Source organism: Curcuma longa, unplaced genomic scaffold, assembly GCF_044706935.1.
Source record: "Curcuma longa cultivar G26 ecotype Majalengka, Jawa Barat unplaced genomic scaffold, ITB_CL_G26_1.1 contig_19445, whole genome shotgun sequence".
Taxonomy (NCBI): domain Eukaryota; kingdom Viridiplantae; phylum Streptophyta; class Magnoliopsida; order Zingiberales; family Zingiberaceae; genus Curcuma; species Curcuma longa.
The window spans coordinates 1-13272 of record NW_027431100.1 but is presented as its reverse complement, the minus strand read 5'-3'; the positions used below and the strand labels follow the sequence as shown (position 1 = coordinate 13272).

General features: G+C 50.8%; 2 protein-coding genes across 2 annotated transcripts; one reads left to right on the top strand and one right to left on the bottom strand.

Annotated features, from left to right (window-relative positions):
• Positions 1–696: 696 nt before the first annotated feature.
• LOC141817147 (uncharacterized) lies at positions 697–2838 on the top strand. The gene is made up of 5 exons (XM_074704819.1): positions 697–1110; positions 1597–2177; positions 2251–2379; positions 2462–2603; positions 2686–2838. Exons 1-5 carry the CDS (start codon positions 697–699, stop codon positions 2836–2838), a joined length of 1419 nt encoding a protein of 472 aa, XP_074560920.1.
• A 9209-nt stretch (positions 2839–12047) lies between these two features.
• Positions 12048–12841, bottom strand: LOC141817146 (uncharacterized). The gene is made up of 2 exons (XM_074704818.1): positions 12577–12841; positions 12048–12466 (listed from the first exon to the last, which is right to left on the bottom strand). The coding sequence occupies exons 1-2, from the start codon at positions 12839–12841 to the stop codon at positions 12048–12050; spliced, it is 684 nt and encodes a 227-aa protein (XP_074560919.1).
• Between the last annotated feature and the right edge of the window lie 431 nt (positions 12842–13272).

Here is a 13272-nt window from a genome sequence, read left to right as displayed (position 1 = left end):
CATTGTTACTAAGTCTGATATTTGTTGGATGTTACACACTAGTTTGAAATGATATTATTATTGTGGTATTTGTGTGTGGTTGTTGTTGTTGTGTGTAATATCTATGTTGTTATTAATTACTTGAATTTAAAATTGTGATTTGAATGGTTTGAAACGCAGGTATAATCAGGAATGATTTGAATGGTTTGACTTGTGATTGATTTCATCAGCAGCGTACAATGCACGCTGTGATTGATCGCATAGACAGCATGCATTTTGTGCTGTGATTGATTATTTTATTTTATCTACAGCGCACATTGTGCGCTGCGATTGTCCGGATGTGATCAATCGTAGCGTGCAATGTACGCCGCAAATGATCTCATTCGCGGCGCGCAATGCACGTCATGGATGATCGCATCCGCAGCGCACAATGCGCGCTGCGGATGAGATCATCCGCGCGCACATTGCGCGTTGCGATTGTCCACATCCACAGCGCGCAATGCATGCTGCGGATGCCTAATGACTTTTAACAACTTGCAACTTTGTAACGTGCGATGTGCGCTGCGGATAGCATATTTACGCGCTGCGGAAAGTCATTTTTGTTGTAGTGTTCGTAACTTCATTTTCATGAAGATAATTGCCTGACTATTTAGATTCCTAACTTCCCTAGCAGATGATTAATGCACGGTCACCTTCGTGCATGCATTAATAACTTTAATGAATTCGCAGCAGTTCATCGTTCCGGGACGCGATCGAGACGGTGCATCGCGCGTCTCTTCGTCTCCACGCAAGCCTGTGTCGATCCTGCACGACTTCACATTAAATTTACAGTATCGACGGAAAGCAGCAGTTCGTCTTCACCAGAGCTGCGTACCTTCACCGGAACTCCGGCGCTATCAGCACCCGAGGCACCTTCCTCCTCCGCCGCGAGGCCGCAGTTCCTCTCATCTGCACGGCGTCGAGCTTGTGCATCACAGCCTCGGCAGTGGTGAGATCCGGCCGATCGAGCTACATGGCGGCTTACACTTGCCAAGGCGGTGGCGGCGGATGCATGCGACGGTGAATTATGGTGTTGACGAAGGAGATTACATCGTCGATTCATTTCTTTCCAGATCTGTTCTCACCATGCAGGCATGTCTTTCATCAATTAGACTGGCAAATTGTTAACCAAAAGTTCATCTGAGCTTTCCTTTGTCAACGAGTCGTTTTAAATTCTCGCAAAGAGCTAATAATAATAAAAGATTAAAACAAACCAGATCTCTCTATCTCTCGCATATCTTCTGGTCATGATTAGAAATAGATATGAAAAGACATTTTTAATATGTAAATATCCTTTTGTCAAACTCTTCTAGTATCTAACGCAAAGAGCTTTTAACAAAATATTAATTTTCATTTGAAAATTTTATTCCAAATAAAGGCACATAAATAGTTTGTCCTTCTTCGAGTTCACCAAGCGAGTGACCCGAAGTGAGGAGAGATCGTCGTCGGCTCTTCCTTGAGGTCTTCCCTCTATCACTCTACGTCTCTGGGTGTTTGATTCTGTTCATTGCAGTGTTTTTCAGCTTTATATTTTGTAATTTTGCTGATGGTGTGTTTATTTGGATGCAAAATATATAGGAACATCTCACTTTGATCTGCATGGCCAATCTTAATCTTAATCCCCATGCTGCCGTCTACGTTCCGGTGTGCAATTTTACTCCCGTCTACGGTTACTCTGCTCCGATTCCTCCAGCTAATCGTCTTCTGGTTGTTCTTTGCAATGGCGCACCTTACAATTTTGAGCTGTGCTTCCAGAGCTACCATCCTCCACTTCCTCTTCTTCCTCCCCCACCTCCTGTTTTTAACGCCTACTATAAGCCTTCTCCACCACCAGTTCATCTTCCTAAAGCCACCCTGACGCTGATAGACCAGGCGGAAGAGGCGATCAATCCAATGGAGCAACTTGGCATTGCTGATCAAGCCAAAGTGGAGGAAGAGGTTGGAGATAAGAACATTGTGGCAGCCTGCAAGGGCTTGACAACAAGGTCTGCGCTTGTTTGGAGAAGGAAGAGTAAGCATCGGATGCGGAAGGTCGATAAGAGAGTTAAGTCAATAAATTCCGAGTTTGAGTTCAAGAAATGTGAGGAGGGTGATGCAGTTGGGAAAATTGAGCAAGGAAAGACTACTGTCATGATCAGGCATCTGCCTAATAAATTCAAGTGCGTGGAACTTTACTTATCCTATCTTTAATGATTTGTTTTTTTAAAAAAAATTATCAATCTTGGATCGTAGGAAGGAGAATTTACTGCGCTTGTTGGATAAACACTGCATGGAGGAGAACCAGAAGATAGCGACGGACGGCGAGGAGGAGAATGGGAAGCTTTCAGAGTTCGATTTTTTGTATCTGCCGATGGATTTCAAGTGAGACTAGACAGTCTATTTTATGTTTGTCTTTTGAAGAATAATGTTTATCTTTATGTTTAAGAGGGGAGTTGTGACATAGGACTGGAAGCAACTTGGGCTATGCGTTCGTCAATTTCACCAATGCAATTGGTGCCTGCAGACTCTACGATTTCCTGCACAACTTCGACTGGAAATCAGTTGGATCCAGCAAGAAATGCGCCGTGGCCTACGCGAGAATTCAGGTCTCGTTTACCTCCTGTCCATCATCAAACGTGCAGCTTCAAATGTATATGGATGTTTATCGCAATTTGTGTTTGTGTGTAGGGTTTGAGTGCACTGCAGAAGCACTTCCAGAGCTCGACTTTTGTGTGCCAAACCGACGAGTTTCTTCCTGTGTGCTTTGCGCCACCGCGCAATGGCGTGCGCGAGACACAGCAGCAGTGCGTCGGCAAGCGTTTGCCGCTCACACCACGCTAGCGCCGTTGACGTCGTCTTTACGTGAAAAAAATGTGTCTCTAGGGTTTGATGCCTCTCTTCCTTTCTCTCACTGATACCCTTGAAGGAGAGCTAAAAGCGAGTGAGAGCGTCTGGGCCCATGCTAACTGTTAAAGGTTCTTGTAAAAGATCATCTTTTGCCTAGATATGTATGATTTAGGACTAGTCGCTGTTCAGTAAATTGTAGTTTTGGTTCATCTCTGTTATAAACATGCATGGTTTTAACCAAAAGAACAATTAAGCTGTGCGTCGTGATGACAGATTTCATAACGAGTTTTGCGAGACAATATTACACAATTTGATCAAATCGTAAGCGTATCAATAATGTAGAAATGATCAGGACTTCCACCCAGAAAATATATATATATATAAAATATATCTCTGAAAGGGAGGGGGGACAAAAAGGGTTGAAAATGTAATGAAATGATGGAGTTGAAATAGAGACACAGATCATACTACTACTTCTACTGCTAGTGTCTACTGGTGCAGGCAGTGGAGTGCACAAAGGACATAATTCCTTTAATGGGATGGGAAAGGAATTAATGTGGGAGTGGACAGGCAATATCATTCCCTAATGGCTATGGGGAAAGGAATTAATGTGGGAGTGGACGGGCAGTATCCATGCCCTAATGGGTAGGGGGAGGATGAGGAGGGATATAGCGATATAGCATGTATATATGCATGGAGCCAGAGAACGAACGCTAGAACAGAAGCCGCCACGCTCATCATATCTTTCTGCTCTGCTGTTGCAGTATACTGATTGATACGTGATTGGACGTGATCCGACGTGCCATGCATTTAATGTATGGCGAGGCGACGCCATGCCATGCCATGCCACTCTTAGCTTGTAGCCGTTTAGAGGCCTAGGAAAAGCAAATCAGCAGCGAAGCATGCGCTATGCAGCCGGCTACTTCCATGCCATTTGTCTTAAATCTTCTGCATCCATCAGAGTATTTTGGTTACAGGTTGAAATTTGCTGAGAAAAAATTGAATTTAAATTGGTTTAATTAATGATTGTGCAGCATTCGAGAAGATCGGATCATGTTTCTGACGGCTGCGAGGCGAGAAATTTGGGCAACTCTTCGAATGAGATATAAAATAAGTTCAATAACTTAATCAAATCGCAGCCTGGACTTATCTCACTACAGAAAGAGCATGAAGCCGAGAATAATTTTCATCCTTTATAACTTAAAAAACACTTACAAATTTGTTTAGAATCTAGGAGGAGTGATCCTTCATCACACATCTTAGATTTATATTTAGATCAAAACTAACTTCTTGGAATAGCTTTGTTACATGATAAAAATTTCATTGTCCACATTCATCACTTCTAAATGAAGAAAATGATGCAACTCTCTTAGTTTCTTGATGTCAAATCTTAGTCCCCGGGGTCATGATGCCGCGGTAGGACATCCAAGTTGTCACCCAGGCATCCGCGGTTTAATCCTTAACTACGATATATTTGCAGGAATTTTCTTCTAAATGGAGATCGCAATCAAAGGATGCTGGACATCTGGATTGACCGCTGCGTGCGCTTCCCGATTTACTCTGGTGGCCGATGGGAAACTTCCGTAGGACTAGACCGATCACTCCCAGAGATTGAGTCAATACGACTAACTGGGATTATCATTTTTTTTTGATATCAAATCTTACAGCAAGCTTTTCTTGAAGTTGTTCATGTTCCGGTTTTCTTCATAATCTTCTCTATATTTTTGAGAAAACCCTCAAGCAACCAACCTTGCTTTATATATATCTGGACACGTCATTTTGGGGCTTAGGAACGGACCTTCCTCGCCGTGGGAATGAAACAGTCACCGAGGGAGCTGAGGAGCGACGGGAAGCTTCAGGGTCGTCGAGACCTTCGTCGGAGCTGGCGTGGAACAGTACAGGAGCTCTGGAAAGCTTCAGGGTTGTCAGAGACCTGCGCACACAAAGAACGTTAGTGGGAAGGCCAGGGGGTGCCCTGGCGCGACCACTCCGACGCTCAAGTCAGGGACGGTGGGAGGAAGAAGATGAACAGTAAAAGAAGAGCTTGAGTAGAAGTTGAGAGAGGTCGAGAGAGTTACCTGCTGTAGGGAGTGGTCGTTTTAAGGAGGAGATGAGCGTGCATACCTGTCACGTCATCATTTAAGGAACGTCCCATCATGATTAATGAGATGGCAGGAACAATCGAGTTCCCTGTCCCATCGCCGGTAAAGTGTTATCTTGTCACCATCCGTGCAGGCGACAGGGAGATAGTCTTAATAAATGGGGGCGTGGGCCTGTCAGAAATGATGGGATGTACCAGGGCACTGTAGGGTGGTTCGTTGATTCGTCTTGGTAAAGGAGGCGTGAGGCGAAGGCCTTCAGCGTTGAAATGTTGCGGAAGCTAAGTAAGAAGAGGAGTCATACGATCGATTCGGCCAGAGGGACACCGCATGAGCGATTCGGATAGGAGTCAACCGAATGGGTGATTCGGCTAGAGGACCGCCGAATGGGTGATTCGGCTAGTAATTAGCCGAATGGGCGATTCGGCCAGTAATTAGCCGAATGGGCGAGGCCGAATGGGGGGTGGGGGGGGGGGGGGGGGCGATTCGACTAGGGCTAGCCGAATGGGCGATTCAGCTAAGCAATGGCCGCGTGGGGGCGATTCGGCCAGTAACTGGCCGAATGGGCGATTCGGCCAAGCGATTGGCCGCGCGGGGCGATTCGGCCAGTAATTAGCCGAATGGGCGATTCGGCCAAGCAATGGCCGCGTGGGGGCGATTCGGCCAGTAAATAGCCGAATGGGCGATTCGGCCAAGCGATGGCCGCATGGGGGCGATTCGGCTGTAACTGTAGCCGAATGGGCGATTCGGCCAGTAAATAGCCGAATGGGTATACTTCGATACTTAAGTGACTTGACCAATCAAGTTCACAGATTCGGCTGGCTGGGCCCTTGAGGTGGGACCAGACTTGGACTCGAGTCTGACCAAGGGTCCTCTCGGATTATCCCCGTAACATAAGCCTCCCCGCTAGTCTAGTCGAAGGGAGCGTGAGTCGAACTGACTAGACCGAGTCGGGCTCGAGTCTGAGTCTGGTCTGGAGACTTCGTCCGGTCAGGTGAGCGAGATAGCTGTGCAGTCATGTCGATTGAAGAGAGACTAATTAACGGAAGACACTTGTCATTATGCTGTTGGTCGCATTAATGGGAGGAATGGCGGCGAGCATGCGCGGAGAGGGCCGCTGTCTTTTCCGAGACAGGCAATTAAGGAGGCGTGCGGTCCGACGGGCTTTGCGAATCGCCATCATGACATCAGCAGATCCGCTCGGGAAATCGTGATCATCCGACGGCGCTCGTTGAATCCCGCCTTTTCTGCACCGCCTCATCGAACGGTCGCGGCGGGATAGGGTTTCAGTATATATGGTCGGTGCGAGGTGGCAGTGGGACCATTTGCTTTCTCTGCCTCAGTGTGTTTTCGCTGTCGCTGCCCGTGCTTGTCGTTCCTGCTCCCAGACCCTTCTTCTCCGGCGAACTCCCCGGTGTAAGCCCCGTTCTCTTTCCTTCTTGGTTTTCTTTCGAGTCTTTCTGTGTCCAGTGTTAGGTAGGTAGGAATGTCGGAGTCCGATAAGGCTTGGTTCGAGTCCGCGGTGTCTGTCTTTGATAAAGCGTCTAGGTCGGCGGTGAGGCTCCAGTACGAGATCCCCCGCCAGTATAAGATTAAGGTTCCTAAGAGTCATCACCGGCCGCATATGCCACCCTCCGGCTATCAGACCTTTTTCCAAGGTCAGCTAGAGGGAGGGTTACGGTTTCCTATCCCTGAGTTTTTCATTAGGGTCTCGGGGTATTTCGGGATTCCGGTGAACCAGCTGGCTCCCAATTCCTTCCGCCTTCTTGCGTGTGTGTGTCTAGTGTTTAAGGTGTATGACATTCCCCTTGCACCCAACCGTCTTCCATTATTTCTTCTATCCGAAGAAGAAGAAAGACGGAGTTTTTTATTTTAATGCCCGACCCGGGCTCAACTTCCTAACCGAGTATCCGTCTTCCCTCAAATTTTGGAAGACTAAGTTCTTCTTTGTCCGCTCCCCGAGTCCCTTTCGCGTAGCCGAGTGGCAGGACGAGCTCCCGATTCCGCCTCGATTGAGAGACTACAAGACGGACACCGCCTACTCAATGGCGTCAAGGTGCTGGATGGCTTGAAATTTCATGTCGAGCGGCTAATCGGCGAGGAAGGCTTATTGTTTCGGGCGGGCTTGAGCCCGATTGCTGCGGAGCTGTCTCAGCCACTCGGTAAGATAGTATCGTTGCCTTAGTTCGTTGTTATCTAATTTCATGTGTGTCTTGGTTTTTTACAGAGGATCTCTGGATGGCGGCGTCACTGAACAAGTTTATAAAGTGGGACCGCGCGTCTTTCAAGAAGTTGGCGACTCCCAGCCCTTCTGAAGGGAGTCCAGCGACAGCGGCTTCAGCCGACAGTCATTCGGCAGCGGCGGGATCCGAGACGAGGTCCCATTCGGCCGCACCATCCAGCCGAGCCGCGAAGCGGCCCTCAACGGAGGGGACCCGCGAGAAGGCTCCCTAAGGCCAAGCGGCCCCGAGTAGAGGAGCCACGCGAGAAGGCTCCTAAGGCCAAGGCGCTGACCATCAACGAGCCCACTGATGAACCGACGTCTTGGCAGCGTCCTCCAGTGGCCGAGGAGGGCAAGTTGAAGAAGAAGGCCCGACCCGAACCGCAGGCCAAGCCTAAGAAGAAGAAACCAAGTCCTGCGAAGGCGCCGAAGAGTACCCCCGGGACCGAGTCGAGTCGCCAAGCGGAGCAACGAGTGGCGAGGCGGGTGACTTCAGAGGGCGCGACACCTACTATCCTACCGTCAGCAGCGCTGTGACAAGCCCCAGTAGAAGAGTCAATGGACGGATCTCCTAGGGCCTTGGCCACGGGCCAACTGCGCCTGATGCAACATCGAGGAGGCGAGCAAGTCCCTGATTCATAGCGCCAGCCACTACACCCGCGGCTGTCCCTACTTCAGTACGGAGGACATGGCCTACCAGAAGACGGCGGCAGTGCAGTCACCGCGGATGGTGGAACCAGTGGCCGCCCACCTAATCGAGCAGCCAGCGGAGTTACCTCCGAGTTCCCTGCGGAGGGGGATTGTGGGGCCTTCAGTCCGAGAAGGAGGTGGAGGCTGAAGGGACTACAACTGCCGAACCAGCAACGAGCCACCGCCAACAGCGTAGAGATGACCTTGCAGACAGTCAGATCCGAGGTCCATCTCCTCAGCGCCGGCAGGGGGTCCCTCAAGGAGGGCGAAGGGAGACGGCACCTCCAGTGAGGGTCGTTTCTTCATCTACAGCTGGGCCCCTCTTCCACGACGCGGCCGCCCCTGCTTCCTCTCCCTGTCTTTCCTTCGGGCGCAGCAGGAATTTTTCTGGGAGGAGTATTCCCGCCGCAGGAGACCCGTACGCCCTCCGTCCCCGCAGATGCCTCTTTCACTCGGGAGGAGATTAACAGCGTTCTCGACCTCGTGAGATCACTCCGAGGTCCTGGTCATTATTCGCCCTTGGTGCTGTCGGACCTGACCAGCCGCGACATTTATTCCATAGTTCGGGTAAGCTCTGTTTCCTTACTTCTTAGGTATCAATAGCTATTAGTAACAACTTTAGCTAATATCATTCGGTGGTGCAGGCCTTGTGCGAGACCCTAGAGGTTCACAACCGCCTGCCTCATCTTTGCCTCCAATTCCGATCTTTGGAAGGGCAAGTGGCGGAGCTGAGAGCCCGAGAGTCTGCGCGGATTGGCGAGCTCCAGACGGCGCAGAGTGCGGTGACTCAGCACCAGCATCAGGCGAGTCTGGCCTTGGCGAGGCAACAGACAGCTGAGGATAAGGCCGAAAATTAGAGCACGAACTGCAAGAGGCCCTGTCTCAGGTGCAAGATATCCTAGGAAGAGCTGCAGCAGAAGGAAGAGCAGCTCTCCAAGGTAGAGGAACGGCTGGTCAAGCAGGACGACGAGCTGTATTACTTGGAGGAGCAGCTGGACCAACAACAAGCCGATTTGGACTTCGTCTGCGAGGAGTCCAACAGCAGGCAGGCTCGGGTTGAGGCTCTGGAGGCCGAGTCAGCAGAGCCTGAAGAAACAAGTGGCCGAGCTGACCGAAGCGGCCAAAGTAGTCGAAGGCGTCTCGGCCGATGCACGCAACGAGCTTGCTGCCTACAAGGTCAGTGAAGAGGACCGAGTCGAGGCAGCCAAGGAGGCCTGGCTGAAGTCCAAGGAATTCACTGACCAATTTTTGGAGCGGACTGCCAGCATGCTTCAGTCCGGCTTCGAAGGTGCACTGAGGCAGCTTCAGGCGGCGGGCGTGGTCATCCCGGACGAAGCCTTAGACCAGCTGGACCCTCAAAAGATATGGAAGGAGCTGCCCGAGTCAGCCCGGACAGCTTCCGAAATTGTAAAGAAGCCTCCGGCCGGCAAAGGGAAAGGGCAAGAAAAAGTAAATGTATTCGGCTCCGGCCTTCTCGCTGTAATTTTTTGATATATTAATGAAAATTTTGTTGGCGCCCTTTTATTTTTCTGTTCCTTTTGTATTTTCTTCGGCTTACGTGCATCGTGCAACTAGTCTGAGTTGAAGAGGTAGGAGGGCCGAATCTTGGAAAGGAAGAGTGAAACTTAGCTTGAGAGGAGACCACGAGGGAACTAAGTCCCTTTCTAGCACGGTGAAGGGGTTAGGTCCGAGGTCGTGTGCCTTGGCCATTCGGGTTTGGCTATGCCTGGTCGAGTGAGGCATGCCGGTAGGTGGTGAGCGAGTTGTCCGCACGGCTCGAAGGGTGGCCGAATGTGGGCTGTTCCCGAAGTCGCCCGGGTCACCAAGTCAGTATAGCACTCGGCAGGCGATGAAGCAAAAGATAGCGTGACTCCTTGCCTTGAATAGTCCCGGTGTCCGGGGAACCGCACCTTTGTCTAGTTGTAAAGGGAGGCTGGTACAGGAGATGGATGGCGGCCTGAACTCAGGCCGATTGTGAGGCGTATAAGTTTCATCGTCCTCAAACGGAGGAGGTATGGTTGCGGGTGATGCTGGGCCCCGAGAGCTTGGTGCATACTCGCCTCCGAGGCTGGAGAGCGAGGACCAAGGCTGAGATGGTCGTAGGCTCGATCCGCGACTTTGCCCAAGTTTTGTCGATGGAGACCTAAATATTGTCGATGGAGTAGGTCCGAGACCTAAGAGTGTTGTCGATGGCGTAGGTCCGAGACCTAAATATTGTCGATGGCGTAGGTCCAAGACCTAAATATTATCGATGGCGTAGGTCCGAGACCTAAGTATTGTCGATGGCGTAGGTCCGAGACCTAAATATTATCGATGGCGTAGGTCCGAGACCTAAACATTGTCGATGGCGTAGGTCCAAGACCTAAATATTGTCGATGGCGTAGGTCCAAGACCTAAGTATTGTCGATGGAGTAGGTCCGAGACCTAAATATTATCGATGGCGTAGGTCCGAGACCTAAATATTATCAATGGCATAGGTTCGAGACCTAAGTATTGTCGATGGAGTAGGTCCGAGACCTAAATATTGTCGATGGCGTAGGTCCGAGACCTAAGTTGGCTCGATCCGCGACTATGTCCGAGTCGGGAGAGTATTGGGAATGGCTGAAGAGCCTTGGTGCGAGGAGGGCCTGTAGAAGCATCACTGTTATTAAGTATAGGAAATTCAATAAGACATACAGTGATGCTTGGCGCTCAGGGGCGCTAAGTATAATAAGGCCGGAGATGCGTGGCGTTCCATGGCCTGATCAAGTCTTTGCCATCCGAATCGGTTAGGTAGTAGGCGCCGGAGCTCGTCTTCTTGACCACCCTGATAAGGGCCTTCCCAGGGTGGTTCGAGTTTGCCCACGTCGCCCGCCGGCTTCGCCTTCTTCCACACCAAGTCGCCTACTTGGAATGATCTGGGGATCACTCGTCGGTTGTAGGTGGCGCACATTCTCTGTCGGTAGGCTGTGAGTCGAGAGGCGGCTCGGTCTCTGTCTTCCGTGACGAGGTCTAGTTCCATCCTTCGGCGCTCCCCGTTGTCCTCGTCATAGAGCCTTCTCCTGTCTGATGGGACTCCTACCTCCATTGGCACTACGGCCTCTCCTCCATATACCAAGTGGAACGGTGTCATGCCGGTGCTCTCCTTCGGCGTGGTTCGGTAAGACCACAAGCACACATGGTAGCTCCTCCACCCAGCTGCCTCCTTCGTGATCTAGCTTGGTCTTCAACCCGCGCAGTATCTCCCGGTTGGTGACTTCGGCTTGACCATTGGCTTGCGGGTAGGCTACTGAAGTGAACGCCTGCTGGATGCCGAGCCCTTGACACCAGGCTTGGATCTTCTTTCCTTGGAATTGATGGCCGTTGTCGGAGACTAACCGTTGTGGAATACCATACCGGCAGATAATGCTTTTCCATAGGAACTTGATGACGGCTTCTTCGGTGATTCGAACGAGGGCTTCGGCTTCGACCCATTTAGAGAAATAGTCCACGGCGACGAGAAGGAACTTCTTCTGTTGTGGCCCAGCCGGAAAGGGTCCCACAATGTCCATGCCCCATTGGTCAAAAGGACATGAAGTAGTGGAAGCCTTCAACAACTCCGTTGGTCGCCGCGAGAAGCTTTGGTATTTTTGGCAGTGAAGGCAGGTTGAGACTAACTTTGCCGCATCAGCTTGGAGAGTTGGCCAGAAGTAACCAGCTAGTAGAATCTTCCGGGCAAGCGATCTCCCCCCTGGGTGATTACCGCAACATCCTTGGTGTGCCTCCCGCAAAACATAGTCAACGTCTTCTGGCCCCAAACATTTTAGAAGAGGACGGGAGAAGGCACGCCGGTATAGCTGATCTCCCACAAGTGTGAACCGGGTTGCGCACCTTCGAAGTATCTTGGCCCGATCCGGGTCGGATGGGGTGGCGCCCGTTTGGAGGAAGTTCAGGAGTGGGCTTCTCCAGTCATCCAATTCTGCCTCTGATTCAGGTTGGTCTGATTTGAGCAATGAAGGCTACCTGGGTGATTGGTCCTTCATCTGTCCATTCGGCCACGGAGCTGGCCAACCGGGCCAGTTCATCTGCTCTAACATTCTCTGTCCGAGGAATCTTCTGGAGAGAGACTTCCTTGAATTCTCGCCTTTAGTTTTGTGAAGGCCTCGGCATATCGGCGAAGTCGATCATTGCGGACTTCATAATTTCCTTCTACTTGTTGCGCCACCAGTTGAGAGTCAAAATGCAGCTGACACTCGGGCAGCTCCCATCCGCTTGGCTGCCTGCAGACCGGCAAGCACAGCTTCATATTCGGCTTCATTGTTGGAGGCTCGAAAACTTAGTCTGATGGAGAGCCGAATTTCTTCCTCCTGGGGAGAGATTAATACAACCCCGATCCCGCTCCCTTGCCGGTTGGAAGAACCGTCCACATACACCTTCCATATCTGCTCCGTCTCACCCTTAGGTATTTCGGTGAGAAAGTCAGCTAAGGCCTGAGCTTTGATGGCAGTCCGGGGTTGGTACTGGATGTCGTATTCTCTGAAGTTCCACTGTCCATTTGACGAGCCGTCCGGAGACCTTCCGGTTGCGTGAGTAGTCGGCCCAGGTTGTTGTTGGTCATGACTGCGACCGGATGAGATAAGAAGTATGGGCGCAGCTTCCGAACAGTTAAGACAAGCATCCATGCCAGCTTCTCCAGGTTGAAGTATCTAGTCTCTGCATCTTTGAAAAGGTGACTAAAGAAATAAATGGGATGCTGAGACTGACCTTCCTGTTTCACCAGGACGGAGCTGGCGGCGGAGTCAGAAGCGGATAGGTACATCCATAGCGGCTCGCTTGGAGAAGGCTTGGCGAGCCGAGGGAGCTGGGATAGGTACTCTTTGAGCTCTGAAAAGGCCTTGTCGCAGTCTTTATTCCACTCGAACTTCTGGGCGGCGTTCACTTTAGACAACCGGGGCAGGCTGCCAATTTGGACCCCCGTTGTAGTGGGAGTCGGAGTTTGTGCGCCGGGCTGACTGAGCCTCCTCCACATGTATGTACTTGTCGGCTTGCGTCAGCAGCATGTCGAAGTTCTCCAGAGGCTTCTTGATGAGAGACCAGAAGAAATCCCCCTCTATCAACCCTTAGGAGAAAGTGCTTACGAGGACCTCCGATGGAGTAGCCGGGACCTCTTGCGCCCCTTGATTGAATCAACGCACAAACTCTTTAAGCGACTCCTTTGGACTTCTGCTTAATGGAGAAGAGGTCCATAACGGTCCCTCGGTAGGCTCGGCTAGTGGCGAAGTGCCTTAGAAAAGAGCTCCTGAAGTCATTGAAGGAGCATATGGATGCTGGCGGCAGATGGTTGAACCAGCGGATCGCCGAGCCGACCAAAGTGGTGAGAAAAACCCGGCACTTGATGGCATAAGTATACTGGTGCAACATGGCAGTCTCTCAAATCGCCCCAAATGGTCTTCCGGATCA